General features: G+C 39.6%; 1 protein-coding gene and 1 long non-coding RNA gene across 2 annotated transcripts in view; one reads left to right on the top strand and one right to left on the bottom strand.

The window, feature by feature from the left end:
• col4a5 (collagen, type IV, alpha 5 (Alport syndrome)) overlaps positions 1-16,678 on the top strand; it is a 47,009-nt gene that overhangs the window by 14,626 nt on the left and 15,705 nt on the right. Inside the window, exons 2-18 of the mRNA XM_057854339.1 lie at positions 7,112-7,168; positions 7,243-7,332; positions 7,425-7,469; positions 13,761-13,805; positions 13,884-13,946; positions 14,029-14,082; positions 14,149-14,175; positions 14,255-14,335; positions 14,427-14,489; positions 14,554-14,589; positions 14,694-14,735; positions 14,807-14,899; positions 15,014-15,067; positions 15,147-15,203; positions 15,290-15,334; positions 15,405-15,458; positions 15,534-15,575. Coding sequence (XP_057710322.1) covers positions 7,112-7,168; positions 7,243-7,332; positions 7,425-7,469; positions 13,761-13,805; positions 13,884-13,946; positions 14,029-14,082; positions 14,149-14,175; positions 14,255-14,335; positions 14,427-14,489; positions 14,554-14,589; positions 14,694-14,735; positions 14,807-14,899; positions 15,014-15,067; positions 15,147-15,203; positions 15,290-15,334; positions 15,405-15,458; positions 15,534-15,575 — 948 coding nt within the window. The remainder of the gene's footprint in view (positions 1-7,111; positions 7,169-7,242; positions 7,333-7,424; positions 7,470-13,760; positions 13,806-13,883; positions 13,947-14,028; positions 14,083-14,148; positions 14,176-14,254; positions 14,336-14,426; positions 14,490-14,553; positions 14,590-14,693; positions 14,736-14,806; positions 14,900-15,013; positions 15,068-15,146; positions 15,204-15,289; positions 15,335-15,404; positions 15,459-15,533; positions 15,576-16,678) is intronic.
• On the bottom strand, positions 7,639-10,933 carry LOC130928118 (uncharacterized). The gene is made up of 3 exons (XR_009066638.1): positions 10,495-10,933; positions 10,256-10,322; positions 7,639-9,892 (listed from the first exon to the last, which is right to left on the bottom strand). It is a non-coding gene; the product is annotated as an uncharacterized LOC130928118 (long non-coding RNA).

Genomic DNA, 16,678 nt, shown 5'->3' with positions numbered 1-16,678 from the left:
TGAAAAATTAAAACACCTGAGCTGAGCCTCAAATAGTTTTTTTTTAAAAATGAGAATCTATGTACAACAAAAGAATTAGCTAACTTACATAGAAAAAGTCAGCTAGCTTACATGCTATAAAATATATATTTTTTTTTTTTTTTTTTTTTTACAATGCTTTCAACAACTGGTTCAGACACATATTCCCACAAAAAAAAAAAAAACGTCTAAATATACCTATAAACTGAATCATGAATGCATGAAAAAACATTAGCTCAAACAAAAACTTATGTTGGTCCTAACAGGGAGCAGTTGGATTCAGCCATGTGAAAAGAGGCAGACCAGAGGGCAGTGTATCCACCCTAATCAATAAAACTAAATGCAAACACTTTCAAAATAAACTATTACAACGCCACTTTTACTCGAAGCAACAAAATTTAATTTGAATATTTTTTTTTAATCGAATACTCGAGGTAATCAATTCATCGTTGCAGCACTAGAGCTAATGTTTTTTAGTACATTCCTAATTTAGTTTATAGGTATATATATTTCTATATATATTTGTTAAGAGCATTGTTAAATAAAAATGTGAGCATTTTATAGCATTTAAGCTAGCGGACTTTTGCTAGTTGGCTGCTGCTAGTTAGCCAATTGTTCTTTTGTTGTACCTAGACCCTCATTTATTTATTTTTTTATACCGTTTGAGGCTTAGCTCTGGATTTAATTTTCTATGTTCCTTATCCGATTACTTTATTATTGGAACTAACTAGTTCATCAATTAATTGACTACTAAAATAATAGATAGCTGCACCGCTAGTTTTGTCTTTTTTCTGTTAGCCACAATGTAGCAATGCTAACGTTTTACAATGTTTAATAGGCCTATAGATGTGTTTCCTTATTTTATATGTCTGAACTTTATTTCTCGGGTGTGTAGACGCACGCGCCAGATGAGATTTCCCACGAGAAGTTCTCGCTGTCCCGCATTCTCCCAGAAAGGCTCGCTTATCTTGTTGTGTCTACAACTGCTCTAAATGTTAAGATTAGGCCCCGGCTCATCCAAACAGATTTGGGGCACTTTGTGGAGCGCTATACGCGCAGTACCCAGGATGTCTAAACATCCTCAATTGAGACTCTGGAATGTATTTGCTGATTTACGTTTATAGCGTCGCCGATGAGAAAGCGGCTCACCGATGACTATCGAGAGCAAAGTAGGGACCCCGCGGATCCTAAATTCATACACTGCCGAGTTTGATTCATTATGTTTCGAGATGATCCAAAAGAAAGAATTCCGTAAAAATTCCTGGTGGAGCTCAGCGACAAGATCACACACGTGCGTGCGGGGGGCACTTGAGCTTTGTAGCCAGGGGTCTTCCTCTTCTAGTCAAAACACACTCAGATATTCGGGCTGACGGGGAGGGAAAATATTTGCTTTGGTGGCCTCTGTTGGGGTGTCGTCACCTTGAAGTAGTCCAAGTCAAGCCGCGATGAAAGAGATCCCCTTTGGCTGGATTGTGTCACTTGTTGCTAGGTAGAACTACGTTTGCTAGCCTCATTTTGTATTTTCCTTGAAGAGCTTGTATTTATTTAAAGTGAAGTGTGATGTGATGCCCTAAGCTTCCTTCTACTCAACTTTCCTACAACTGCTCATCCTGTGAAACAGTGCCATCTTCTGACCACATTGGGGAATTGCAGTTTCTGTCAGTCTGACAGAACAAATAGAAATGGCAGCTGCAGACTCGTGAAAATTTGTGACGTTTGGCATGAAATCCCCTGCAGAAGGGTTTTTGAAATCCTGACAGCCAAATCACATCTTTGTTAACTCATTGCCTGCAATTGTCGGTGCTTAACCTCCATGATCGTTCACTGCTGTCCCTCCCAGTTTAAATGAATTGAATGTCTACCATTGACAGCTGTGGGCAATGAGTTAATTTTGGGTAATTTCCTTGTTTTTAGGGTACTTAAAGGTTACTTCCATAGTCGTTTCCTGTACATTTTTGGATGATTTCCTAAGGATTTTGGGGCATTTCAAGGTCGCTTCCTTTAAATATGTATTTTTTTCCCCCATTGGAAATAAATGGGGTTGTTTTGGTCACATTTTATTACATTTACATTTTTGTCACACTTTATAATTGGTTAATTTGCATAGCAAAAGTCAGCTAGCTTAAAAGCTGTAAAATGCTAACGTTTACAAAAATTGGCTAACTTGCATAGCAAAAGTCTGCTAGCTTAGATGCTATATAAAGCTAATGTTTACTACAATTAGTGAACTTGAATAGCAAAGGTCCACAAGCGTAAATGCTATATAATGCTCATGTTTACTACAATTGGCTAACTTGCATAGCAAATTCCGCTAGCTGAAATGCTATATAATGCTAATGTTTACAACAATTGGGTAACTTGCATAGCAAAGGTCCACCATTTTAAATGCCACATAATGCTAATGTTTACAAAAATTGGCTAACTTGCATGGCAAACGTCCACTAGCTTAAATGCTATATAATGCTAATGTTTACAATATTTTGGCTAATTTGTTCAGCAAATGTCCGCCGGGTTAAATGCTATATAATGCTAATGTTTACTACAATTGGCTAACTTGCAAATATCCACCATTTTAAATGCTATATAATGCTAATGTTTACAACAATCGGCTAACTTGCATAGCAAATGTTCGCCATTTTAAATGCTATATAATGCTAATGTTTACAAAAATTGGCTAACTTGCATGGCAAAAGTCCGCTATCTTAAATGCTATATAATGCTAATGTTTACAACAATTGGCTAACTGGCATAGCAAATATCCACCATTTTAAATGCTATATAATGCTAATGTTTACAACAATCGGCTAACTTGCATAGCAAATGTTCGCCATTTTAAATGCTATATAATGCTCATGTTTACAAAAATTGGCTAACTTGCATGGCAAAAGTCCGCTATCTTAAATGCTATATAATGCTAATGTTTACAACAATTGGCTAACTGGCATAGCAAATGTCTGCTGGCTTAAATGCTAACTCTAATGTTTACAACAATTGGCTTACTTGCATAGCAAATGTCCGCCATTTTAAATGCTAAACAATGCTTATATAATACTAATGTTTACATACAACAATTAGCTAACTTGCATGGCAAAAGTCCACTAGCTTAAATGCTAAATAATACTTATGTTTACAACAATTGGCTAACTGGTATAGCAAATGTCCGCTAGCTACAATGCTATATAATGCTAATGTTTACAATAATTGGCTAATTTGCATAGCAAAAGTCCACTAGATTAAATGCTATAAAATGCTAAAGTTTATCAGATAGTTACTGGTTGAATTAATTTTATTTCTGTCAATGTCCCTTTAGGGCGTCCTTAGGTCCCTAGTTTACAAAAATGTAGGACAAGATACATTTTAAAATTTGACTTGTTGACTTTTTTTTTTTTTTGCCAATAGAAATGAATGGGGCTAAGAGTTAAAATCAATCAATTGTTGAAACGTGAGCAAGTCAGTTCTTGACTTTGAAAAGCAACATTTAACTAGGAGGTTTTATTTTGTCTGGCGCAGTGTTGTGTTGACACAGGGCTGGCGAGGCTCCATCGCACACAGGTGTGCGGCGCAGGCAGGACAGGACAGGACACGAAGAACAATCAAAAGTTCAAGTTCGGCCTTCGAATGCAAAGAACTGAGAGGAAACAGACTATTTGGTAATAAGGAACGTCTGCGGTCTTCCATATTTGCTCATTGTGAGGGTTAAAAAAGTGCGAGTGCTCATCCCAGACCTCATTGAGCTGAAGCAGACCAGAGGCTAATCTGGAGAGCCAGGCCTTGTAAAAACACGCTGGCGCGCTCACGCAGGGCTACACGGCCTTGACTAGCCAAGCGCAAATGCAATCAGACGTGTGGTGCGCTTGTCCATCAGTCGCCTTCAGCTTTCTATCTGTCCATTTTTTCTGGCTTTTACTGATTGTTTTGTGATGGCCAGCTGGCACGGATGCCGTCAACAAGCATGGGAAAACTGCTTTTCTCAGCGTCCTCCCACACCAACCTATCTTACGGTTGTGGGAGATGGCTTTATATTTACAAAGTGTTCCTTTATTAATACAGGCAGCTGCTTAATCGTCCAGCCAACCTGTTGGATGTTTCCTAGGAATAACTGCTGCACTGTCAATGCTGCTGTCCCATAAAACCAGTATTCTGGTTAGTGTAGTGATGCATGAGCGCCCTCTTCTGGCTCAAATAAGTAGATTTTCACAAGTCTGTTTTTTTGTTTTTGTGCGCACTAGAAACTATCTGGTAAATAATAGCATTATATAGCATTTAAGCTAGCGGACTTTTGATATGCAAGTTAGCCAATTGTTCTTTTTTGAAGATCCTTATCTATTTACTTTTTTATATCGTTTGAGGCTAAGCTCGGGGACACATCGGACAGGATTTAGTTGTGCTTTAGTTCATTCTTGGACTCAACTAGCGCCAGAGCTTAGCTTCAAACGATATAAAAATTTTTAAAAAAGCTACAAAAGTATTTGTAATTGCAATCATTTTCTGGGAGAAATTGAGCATTATCTGACAGAATTGCAGGGGTGACAATACTTTTGGCCAGCACTGTACATAGCTATCGATTATTTTAGTAGTCGATTAATCTATGAACTAATTAGTTCGAGTAATCGGGTTAGGAAAATAGAAAATGAAAATACCTGAGCTTAACCTCCAACGGTAGAAAAAAATTAATAAACGAGGATCTTAGTTCAACAAACGAACAATTGGCTAACTTGGATAGCAAAAGTCCGCTAGCCTAAATGCTATAAAATGCTAACTTTGCTCTTAACAAATCGTTCAAACACATATTACCACAAAAAACTGCTGAATATACCTATAATCTAAATTACAAACACATAAAAAAAAAACAGCTAAAATAAAAATGTATCTTACGTTGGTCTTAACAGGGAGCAGCTGGATTCACCCATTGGAAAAAAGTTATGTCATATTCACTGTTGACACTAGAGGGCAGTGTCTCCACCCAAATAAATAAAACTAAATACGAGCACTTTTAAACCAAACCATTAAAATGCCACTTTAATTAAACCTTTAATTTTGTATAATCATATTGGAGGTATTGCCTCCCCGGCAGCCACCCTCGGCAAACGTGTTTTACATGTCGGTTGGCCCACCTCCTCTAAGCCGAGGCCGTCTAACTTTTCTGTAGCCAAAGTATTCCCATACCAGCGATTTCGTTTTCTTTTCTGGGGGAAAAGTTCAGGAGTTTCACCTCCTCCAGCCGTCGTGTAGCACAGCTGACTCACTGACACTGAGCAACAATCGGTGGGGGAGTGTTGAGAGGTATGACGGAAATTTTTTGTGACGTTTTCTTACCACGTTATACCTTGACACCGGTCATCGGCACATGTCTAGTGAAATAGGCTGTTGGAAGTTTTACTGTGTTAACTCTTTCAGCGCCATTGATAATGATGTCCAATAATATGGCGTCCAATTGTCCTTTTGTTGTGAAATGAAACACATTTGTCAAAAGTAGACTTTTGAATCCATTTGAAGTGGGGGACCTGGTAGCAAATGAACGGATGTCGTCATTCAACTATTTTCTGGCACAGTGTTGTTTTCGTCAACGATGACTATAACGAAAATATTTCGTCAACGAACAATTTTTTCATGACGATGACGAGTCGATAACGAGCTAAAAACGTGTCTTGAGAGACCAAAACATACCGACATGAATGCCAGTTTTCGTCTGACGAGACGAAAATGCGCCATAGTTTTTATCACATGTTCACAATGTGTGTCTGGCTGTGTCACTCATGTGACGTGCTGCGCACCCCCAATTCACCCATTAGTGTCCTCCTTTCTTCCCATTGCCTGTTTTGAGATACACACGCTAAGATTTGTCTTGTTTTCTTGGCAAGAAGAGAGAATGCTTTGTCGCTTTAGCCTTTAAAGGTCTGTGCTGAGTGATCATCACACACGAAATCTAACTCGTAGCGTTAGCATAGCATTCACGTTAGCGTCAGGCTATTGCTAACAGCGAGTGTTCTTGAACTCGCTGTGCTGAGTGATCATCACACACTCAATGAAATTTGTAGCGTTAGCATATCATTCATGTTAGAATCAGGCTATTGCTAATGGTGAGCTCCCTTTTAAACTCTGTGCTAAATGATCACTAAATGTAACTCATAGCGTTAGCATAGCATTCACGTTAGCATTATGCTATTGCTAACTGCGAGTGTTCTTAAACTCGCTGTGCTGAGTGATCATGACACACTAAATGTTAACTCGTAGCGTTAAAATAGAAGTCACGTTAGCATCAGGCTATTGCTAACGGCGAGCGTCCTCTTAAACTCTGTGCTGAGTGATCATCACACATTAATTAAATTTGTAGCGTCAGCATATCATTCACGTTAGCATCAGTCTATTGCTAACAGTGAGCATCCTATTAAACTGCTGAGTGATCACACTAAATGTAACTCGTAGCATTAGCATAGCAGTCGCGTTAGCATCAGGCTATTGTTAACGGCGAGCGTCCTCTTAAACTCTGCTGAGTGATCATCACACACTAAATGTAACTCGTAGCGTTAGCATAGCAGTCATGTTAGCATCAGGCTATTGCTAACAGCGAGCGTCCTCTTAAACACTCTGTGCTGAGTGATCATCACACACTTAATGAAATTTGTAGCGTTAGCATATCATTCACGTTATCATCAGGCTATTGCTAATAGCGAGCGTCCTAATAAACTGTGCTGAGTGATCATCACACACTAAAAGTAACTCGTAGCATTAGCATTGCATTCACGTTCTCGTTAGCAGCAGGCTATTGCTAATAGTGAGCAATCTCTTAAACGTCCTGGTGGGTATAATGATTTTTTTTTTTCCTTTTACAGACGAAAGCATTAAATGTCGACTAAAACTAGACAAAATTAGTCTTAAGTTTTCGTCAACAAAAACTAGACGAAGACAAACGCATTTTGAGATGACTAAAATATGACTAAGACTATTAAGTATTGTCGTCCAAAAACTAAGACTAAGACGAAGAATTGAAGATGCTTACAAAACGTTTGACTGCAATTAAAAGCATGGATTTTTTTTTTTTTTTTTTTTTAAACGTTACTTGGTAAAACTAACTAACTCTTTGCTCCATCAGGCTTGCCACGGATGTGTGGGATCCAAATGCGACTGCAGCGGAGTCAAAGGAGCAAAGGTACCGTTTGATGTTTTTGGTGAAAGCACGCACCATGAATATCACCCGTGCTAAATCTGCCGTTGGGTGCGCAGGGTGAGCGGGGTTTCCCGGGTCTCAGCGGACAACCAGGAGTGCCGGGCTTCCCGGGACCGGAAGGGGCGATCGGACCTCGCGGAGAGAAGGTGAGTGGGCAGAGCGAGACTTTAGCACGTTTTTCATTCCGAATGAAATTGCAATTCAAATATGCATATTCTTTTCTGTTGTTTTTTTTCAGGGCAGTGATGGGCCAATGGGTTTCGCTGGCCCAAAAGGAATAAGAGTAAGTGTTCTTTTAATTAACACTAGAGATCACGTTATTTTCAAAGTATCGGAATCGGCGATAAAATATCGCCCATGCCTTTTTTTTCATATATATATATTTTTTAATGAAGTCGTTTTCTCATTGTATTTAACATCACAGACATAATATGTTACACTCATCCAGAGTCTTTAGTTTGGGCTTAATAGGGTTATCAAATTTATCCCGATAATGGCAGTTATTAATTGTTTAAAAAATGTATTAACGTTAAAATATTTAATGCATGCGCTGCACGACTCACTCACGCATTGTCGCGCTCAATCTGTAACAGCGCCGTTTTACCTATATAGAGAGATAAAAGGCAGCGTAAAATGAGTAGAGTGAATTTTGGCAGCCTTTGGAGCCTTTTTTTAGTTGGCTAAAGCCTTACAATCCCTCTCCCTACAATTAGAAATATCATGGGAAGCAATGTGGGGAAGCAAGGTAGCAATTGATCTTTTTCTTAACACTTTATGTTATTTCCCAACGCAAAGATATATCAATTGGTAGCACTACGCACAGTCATGGTTCCACTTCCCGTCATGCATTTGGGCATGGCTACAGTATCATTTACTGAAAGCTCAACAAATACACTAGATGGCAATATTTAATCACAATATACAAAGTCACAAGTCTTTCTATCCGTGGATCCCTCTCACAGAAAGAATGTTAATAATGTAAATGCCATCTTGAGGATTCATTGTCATAATAAACAAATACAGTACTTATGTACTGTATGTTGAATGTATATATTCGTCCGAGTTTTATTCATTTTTTTCTTAGTGCATTGCCAAAAATGTATATGATCGGGAAAAATTATCGGGAATGATTGGAATTGAATCGGGACCAAAAAAAGCAATCGGATCGGGAAATATCGGGATCGGCAGATACTCAAACTAAAACGATCGGGATCGGATCGGGAGCAAAAAAACATGATCGGAACAACCCTAATCAGTATGTAGGCAACCAATTAATAATTTTTGGACTATAAACTGATACTTTTTTCTTCTAGCTTATAGTCCAGTGCGACTTATTTCTTGATTTATTTGGGTTAATAAGTAACACTTTATTTGACAGCAGCGTTATAAGACCGCCATAATTATGACACTATCATGGGCATTACTGAATGCATATGACAGATGTCATTCAGTGTCATTCGGCAAATTATGTCCCTTACTCAAATTATGTCCAGCTCGGATCTTTTACAACCATTCAAAAGTGAGATCATTTGCTGGATGACACTAAACGGCATCTGTTATAAGCATTCGTTAATGCTCATGACAGTGTCATGTCATACAGTATTTTTCGGACTATAAGTCGCACTTGAGTATAAGTCGCACCAGCCCAAAAATATAATGAAGAGGGGGAAAAAACATAAGTCGCACCGAAGTATAAATTGCATTTTTAGGCGAAATTTACTTAATAAAATCCAACACTTCAATACAATTTTATTTATATAGCCCTGGATCACAACAAGGTTGTCTCAAAGGGCTTTTCAGAGGCAATATGATACACAATCAGAAACAGCAAATGAAGCAACAAAGATGAATAAATAAAGTTCAAGTCCTGGGTATCCCACATCCTTAGACCCTCCATGTCGGCAAGGAAAAACTCCAAAAACTCCAAAGTCTTTGGGAGAAAATGAGAAACCTTGGTGTAACACAGGCTTTTGTTTTTGTACCAAATTACAAAATAATTGTGGACAACTAGGTTCGTCTACTCGAGCTTAGTGGAGTGCATAAGTTGAGACAGACCACAAGAGAGATTTATGTTGCCAGCTTTAGTGAAGAAAAAACACAAATTTTATACATATACAAAAACAAAACACATTTAACACATATACACAGTTCTAACCTATATTTGGCCAATAATTAAGTCAATATTTTCGATTTTGGGTTGGTTTGGGTTAGTTTGGGTGCACCCTTCCAAAGTTAGAATATTTAGGCAGTACCTTTTAGTCTAACTGGAATTTCTGATTTTCAATCTATTGCACCAAAAATAATGGCACAATCAAACTTCTAATACCTTTTTTTTCTTCAGCATGGGAAATTGTTTCCAATCCTTATGCAAAATTACACATGTGCAATTGTTCAGTCAAAATTGTCCTAACAAAAAGATATTCAGTTCACAGTTCCCGGGATATTAATCAATTGAAGTCCATAAAAAGAGTTTGTCAAAGTCCTGTCGATGTAAGCACAGTGTAATGCTGAATGGTGAGGTATTAGCTCCAAGTTTGTTTGTTTTTTGTCCTACCACACCAAGAGAATGCAGCAAAGAGGTATCCATGTTATCTCAATCTAGATCCAAGTGGTTAGCTCGCCATCAAAATCCAGAACAGTTGGTCCAATATCCAATCTGACACAAGACCAGCTGAAACAAGGTCTAAGGGGGAAAAAAAACCTGACCTGTCAATGGACAGTGTCAGAGCAATTATGAGTTTCAATTCAAATTTGTAGCTCAATGATGAGATACATCTATTTTTCCTTTTCAACTAAATTCACATTGCACATAAAATAATTAAAATTGACCGCAAGTATACAGTATATATATTTAAACAATTAACAATTTTAAACAGCTTAACAATTCTTTCTTTTTTTAAATGTTCTCCTTTGAGTAAAAATTAAGGAAACCTCAAACCTTCCATTAACTCAATGAGGTGGTGAAACCTACATGGAACATACACATAATATAGCAAACTTTTTTTTTTTCTTCCCCCCCCCCAAAAACACATTACTGCTGTGAACATAGGAGCTTCACTAAATGCTCACCGATCTCTCACACCGTGTTTTGAACACAGTTGGGCCGCGTTTTGTCGCTCCACGCGTTGGTCTTGCTCTATAGATAAAATGGCAACGTAGCACGTTAGCACGCTATGCTAACGTTAGCGCGGACTTTTTGCTAACGCTAGCGGCGAGTAAAACAAAATACAAAGCACAGCAAACTCGTTCGTTGTGAGAATAGTACCTAGTTTATCATAAATTGCAACAATATATTTACTTAAACTCACGTTTTTCTTTTCTGTAGATAAGCTTTCCAGGTTGTGTGTTCCTCGCCAGTTAGGCAGTTCTGTGTCTGCGTTGACGCTCAATTGTGTTCTGCAACCTATCGTGCTACCAACTGAAACATACGAGGGCGGGACTTCCTGCCATATGAGCAACTAATAGGCTGAATTATTGCTTGCAATCGTTTTATTTATTTATCATTACGTTGATTAAAAAATAAATTCTAATTCAATGTGAAATAATATATTCAGCAAAATTTGACACAATTACGTACAGATTTTTTTTTTAATTGTGCACTTTTGCTCATGTGGGTTACACTCAGTGGCGCCTCCAGAATTTTTTCATAGGGGTGGCCAGATGGGGCCACTTAAAATCTTGGGGTGGCCAAAACCAAAAGCCATAATTTCAGGTTTTCATTATATTATTGCAGTAAAAAGGTCAGGGGAAACTATCAGAAAGACTTAAGGACACGGCTACTGATATACTTTGGTGTATTGTGTAATATCCGATGTTACTAATGATTTAATGTGCATAGTCCATAACTGTCGAGTCAAAATTTTGATTTCCACAACAATTCTGTTTTATTGTGTTATGTATATATTAGGCATAAGGTGTACATTTAACTAGGGCTGTCAAACGATTAAAATTTTTAATCGAGTTAATCACATCTTAAAAATGAATTAATCGTAATTAATCGCAATTCAAACCATCTCTAAAATATGCCATATTTTTCTGTAAATTATTGTTGGAATGGAAAGATAAGACAAGACGGATATACTGTATACATTCAACATACTGTACATAAGTACTGTATTTGTTTATTATAACATTAAATCCACAAGATGGCATTAACATTATTAACATTCTTTCTGTGAAAGGGATCCACGGATAGAAAGACTTGTAATTCTTAAAGGATAAATGTGAATTTTTTGGAAGGAACCAAGCCGAGCGATCACACATTAATCCACGGCAGACTCTAACGTGGCCCGGAAATGTCCGGCTATTTATTGGCACATGTCACGTGGGAACAGAGGCGGCCAGCCCCTGCTCTCAGGAGACACACTGCCTGCAATCTTATTGGTTCAGTCGTTGTATGAGTCTCGTCTCCAAATATGATTGGTTTACTCGTTGCCTAAAGGCACTCTCAAAGACTCTTTATATGATTGGTTTACTCGTTGGCTAAAGGTACTCTCAAAGGCTCTTTATTGTCAAAGGCAATTGTTGTTATATATGTGGACTCGTTGTACTTTAATACGAAGTTAGTTTTTCTTAAAGGCACTCTCAAAGGCAGTTAACAATGATGGAACCAGTGCGGGTCACAAAAAGGTCACAGGTGTTTTTCTCCATTCACCATTTAACAGTACATTGAGGACAGCTGCGGTTTATAGTCCAGTTCAACTTATCGATGAACAAATGCTGTTTTCATGACCAATTTGGTGGGTGGCGGCTAATAGTCAGGTTCGCCTTATAGTCCGAAAATTATGGTAAATTTTGTCAGTTTTCGCAAATTGGGAATGGAGTAGTTGTAGTTCCCATTTGTGCCCAGCAGATATCGCCATTATGTCGCTATAGCTAGTAGGGCTGCAGCAATCGAATATTTTACTAATCGAGTATTCAACTGAAAATTCCGTCGATTAATCGAGTAATCGGATATAACAGGTAAAAAGCAATTATAAATATACATGTGAAAACAAGACATTTCACCTAATATTGAACCATTTTTAGGCAATCAATGTCTTTATTTTAGATGTAAATAGTTGAAAACGGCCAACAATTCCATCTCAGATGTAACTAGAAAAACAACAAATTCACTTCATTCACTCAAAAAAAAATAAGATCTCATAAAAACAAACAAACTCTTTCTTACCAAAAAAAATGTCATTACGCTTGATAACAAACATCATTTAAAAGTTAAGTGTTTTTCTCACGTTTCAATTGAATTTCCATGTGTATCAAGCTATTTTGAAGTTCTAGTTAAGTTTTAAGTTGAAGTCTAAATTGTAAGTCTTGATAGGATTTATGATAGGTGTTTTATCCATCAATGACTACCGAGCTAAAATTGACAGTTAGCTTTATAATGTTTATATTTTACACCTTTATCACTCTACAGCGCTGTGTTTTTACAGAATAAATAAAGCCTGAATGTTAGCCTAGCATTGACAGTAGTCATAATTTTCTCCGTTCGCCAGTCTTTATAAGTTAAGGTGACAATTATTATTGTGGTACCATCGCCAAAGAGCTCGCCAGCTTCGTCAGGTTTTTAATCATTTATTTCAGAACTTGTGCAACACAACACGCCAACTGTCGCACAGTTGACGCCAGCAACAAGAGGACGTTAAAAGAGAAAGTAATATTTCAACTGCACTATCTCTCTGTCATCAGCCATGCGGTGCGTTCAGTTTGAAGGAATCTGACCTTTTAGCCAGATTGCCAGAATCACGCGAGCCGAACCACCCGGGCCGGCGAAAGTCTCACAACCCGGCCAAAAGGCCAAACTCCGTGCGTTCACCTTAGTCTTAACCCCTTGTACTGACTCTATTATGAAAGCTAGAGAAAGGCTTCGAAACACCAGTTGACAATTTACTCTGAGTCAATAGCGATCAAACAGCAAGGCAAAACAGCGACAAACCCAGGCGAGGAGGAGACTCAGGGTCACCATATCACAAGTCAACAAAAGGTTCCCGAGAAAAAAATGACAATGATTAGTTAAATATTCAGTCTTTTTGAAGGCTCTCGCGGGAAGGGCCGTGGGCAGGAGTGTGTTTTGGTCTTCTTCTGTTGCAGATTTGGGCGGTCAAGTTCGTGTGGTCATGGTTAATGAGGCAATTGAGGTGGGAGGTTGTGCGCGCCCCACTGCTTGAGATGCGCCAAGCTATCAAACTTAGTTGTTTTTGTGATCGGGTGTTGTGGTAGTACAGGACGTCCCGCCATTTGTTCTGGACTGTCCTGAAGAGCTGGTTGCGGGATTTGGTGTTGCAGACATGGGCTTGTAGATTTTCTGTGTAAATGTGATGGTTCTGGTCCTAATAAACCATGAAAAACAAGGGATCTCTGTACCTCTATATTCATGTCTTTTTCCTGTACGCACATGACGTCAGCGCGTTCTGCCGCATTAAAAGCAGTCCATGCAAAACTGGCAAAATTAAACGATTCCACGAGGCGGAGAAAACTCTTCGATTGATTTTTAAAATCGAGGTACTCGAATTATTCGAGCAATCGTTTGAGCTCAAATAGCTAGCTTGTCACTGAGCCTTACTATCCCGTCATTCAGGGACCTGCTGGATTGCCTGGATTCCCAGGAACACCAGGACTTCCGGTAAGCTGTCACGATTAGACCCAACGCTGTAGTAATTCAATGTTATTGTTGTTTTGTTCACTGAGGCCTGTTTTTCAGGGTCTACCTGGGCAGGATGGAGCTCCAGGCCCAAGAGGAACGCCAGGATGCAATGGGACAAAAGTACGTGGAGAAAAGTAGTTGAAAAGATAAATGTTTAGCCTGGATTGAAATATTTGGATGTTGGATTTCCTTTCCTCCCTAGGGTGAAATCGGCTTCCCGGGAACCGGAGGAATCCCAGGGCAGCCTGGACTGCCGGTAAGTCCGCCAAAGAACTTGATTTTGTTGCACAGTCAGGCACGATCTAATCATCTTCTTCCACAGGGTCCACCTGGTCTTCCTGGACAGAAGGTGAGTGCTTTGAAATGTTTTGCCATAGGCAAAATGAAAAGCAACTTTACCCTTGAAAAGCGTCCATTCTGCTTCACAGGGCGATCCCGGTGACGTGATCTCTACCAATCGTTTTGGCGAGAAAGGAGCTGTGGGCTTTCCTGGACTGCCAGGCGTTCCTGTGAGTCACAGTCTCTTTAATACAATTAATAGAGAAGAATAAAACACTCAGTATTTGACTAATATTTTCTTCCTGCTCGAAAATATCCCAGGGTCCTCCAGGACCCGCCGGTTACCAAGGTCCCTCTGGCCCTCCTGGTCCGAGAGGCTTTGAGGTAAGCGACTATTGGTCTCTCAAGCCGTTACAAGTGCTAATTCTTTTGCTACGTTGTGTGTCAGGGTCGACCGGGTCCTCCTGGTCCTCCTGGACCTAAGGTGAGCTCCTTTCCTTTGACTTCCATGATCTTCGGATTAATAATTCATGCCATGTTATTGAAAGAAGAATGGTCATGGTAATCCATCTTTCTTTGCTGAAACAGGGAAACATGGGACTGAACTTCCAGGGACCCAAAGGAGAGAAGGTACTGTCCAAACCTCTGCGGTTTTTCAACTTTTCCTTCTTTCAACTAATTTGAATCAAATTTGCGCAAAGGGTGAGCCGGGTTTACCGGGACCCGCCGGGCCACCGGGAAACGTCGGGGAACAGAAGAGGCCGACTGAGATTGAGATTCAGAGAGGAGACAAGGTAAGACAAATGACAATGAAAGAGAAGAACCCTAAATTTGTAGGCTGCACATACCTTATGTGTCAAGAGTCTACTTCAGAGACTCATCAGTCTTTTGCACTTGTCTACTGAAAGGGTGACCGCGGACTTCCAGGCCTACCTGGTGATCCCGGCTACCCAGGTCCTCCTGTAAGTGTTCGACGAGTTGAACCATGGCATTTGGGTCCCCCAGAAGCAGACAGTGTTTGTGTTTGATTGGTGGTTTCAGGGTACTCCTGGCGGCCAGAAGGGAGAAAAGGGAGAACCAGGAGAGGCAGGCAAACGCGTGAGTTTTCGAGACCAAATATATTCAGGGTAGATTTATGTCAGGTTCTCCAGTTTGATTTCCCTCCTATTTTTTTCCGGTAACAGGGAAAACCAGGCAAAGATGGTGACCCAGGTCCACCGGGGTTCCTTGTGAGTCCACTTAGTCAATACATGAAATGACAGACTGCTAAGAATTGCTTTGAATCCCGTCTTTTCTCAGGGTCTCAAAGGAGAACCAGGCCTGCCAGGTTCCCCGGGCAGGGACGGGGAGAGAGTATGTTTCATTGGAAATGTCCTTGATGACATGGGATGGTGATTCGATATTCATTTTGTTGTTTTTCATTTGAAGGGTATGAAAGGTGAACGTGGATTCCCAGGTGCTCCGGGACTGGTGTGTATTGAAATCCAATTTGGTCGTCATGAAATAATTAGGACACCCCATTAAATATTTAGTTCTTTATTAAGAAATCTTAACATACCAATGTCTGATCTTGTTTTTCTTTATCTCTGGAAAAGAAAGTGATTTGTAGTCATCTACCCTATCTTTGAAATCGGTCTGAAGATAGTTTGCCCCACTCTTCAACGCAGAATACTTTTAACAGTGACTGACTGTTGAAGTGAGAGAAAACACCATGGTGAGTTCAAAGGAGCTGTCTGAGGCCTTCAGAAAGAAGATTGAAGACGCTTATGAGTCTGGTAAGGGATTTCAAAAGATCTCAAAAGAACATCAAATCCGCCATTCCACTGTCCGGAAAATAGTCTACAAGTGGAGGACATTCAAATGAAATGCCAACATGCACAGGTCTGGCCATCCAAGCAAGTTTACCCCGAGAGCAGACCGCAAGATGCTAAAACAAGTTCCAAAAACCCTAAAGGGCAGGCTCTTGCTACTGTTGATGTAAAAGTTCATGCCTCTACAATCAGAAAGAGACTACACAAATTTAACATTCATGGGAGGTGTGCAAGGAGGAAACCTTTTCTCTACCAGAAGAACATGAATGCCAGATTGAAGTTTGCCAGAGTGAATGCAGACAAAGACCAGAACTTCTGGAATAATGTTCTTTGGACAGATGAATATAAAATGGAATTATTTGGACACCAAAACAGTGGACATGTTTGGTGTAAACCCAATAGAGAATTCTTGGAAAAGAGCCTCATACCAACTGTGAAGCATGGAGGTGGAAGTGTCATGGTTTGGGGATGCTTTGCTGCAACAGGACCTGGCCAGCTCACCATCATAGAATACACCATGAATTCTATTTTGTATCAGAGGGTGCTTGAGGAACATGTGAGATCATCTGTGGAAAAAATTCAAGCGAAACTGCACACTGCAACAGGACAATGACCCAAAACATACCAGTAAATCCACCAAGGACTGGCTGAAAAGGAAATGGAGAGTCCTGGAATGGTCGAGTCAAAGCCCAGATCTTAATCCCATTGAGATGCTGTGGGGTGACTTGAAACGGGCTGTACATGCAAGAAACCCCTCGAACA

Source organism: Corythoichthys intestinalis, chromosome 13, assembly GCF_030265065.1.
Source record: "Corythoichthys intestinalis isolate RoL2023-P3 chromosome 13, ASM3026506v1, whole genome shotgun sequence".
NCBI classification, from domain to species: domain Eukaryota; kingdom Metazoa; phylum Chordata; class Actinopteri; order Syngnathiformes; family Syngnathidae; genus Corythoichthys; species Corythoichthys intestinalis.
This window is presented reverse-complemented; position numbering and strand designations above follow the sequence as displayed.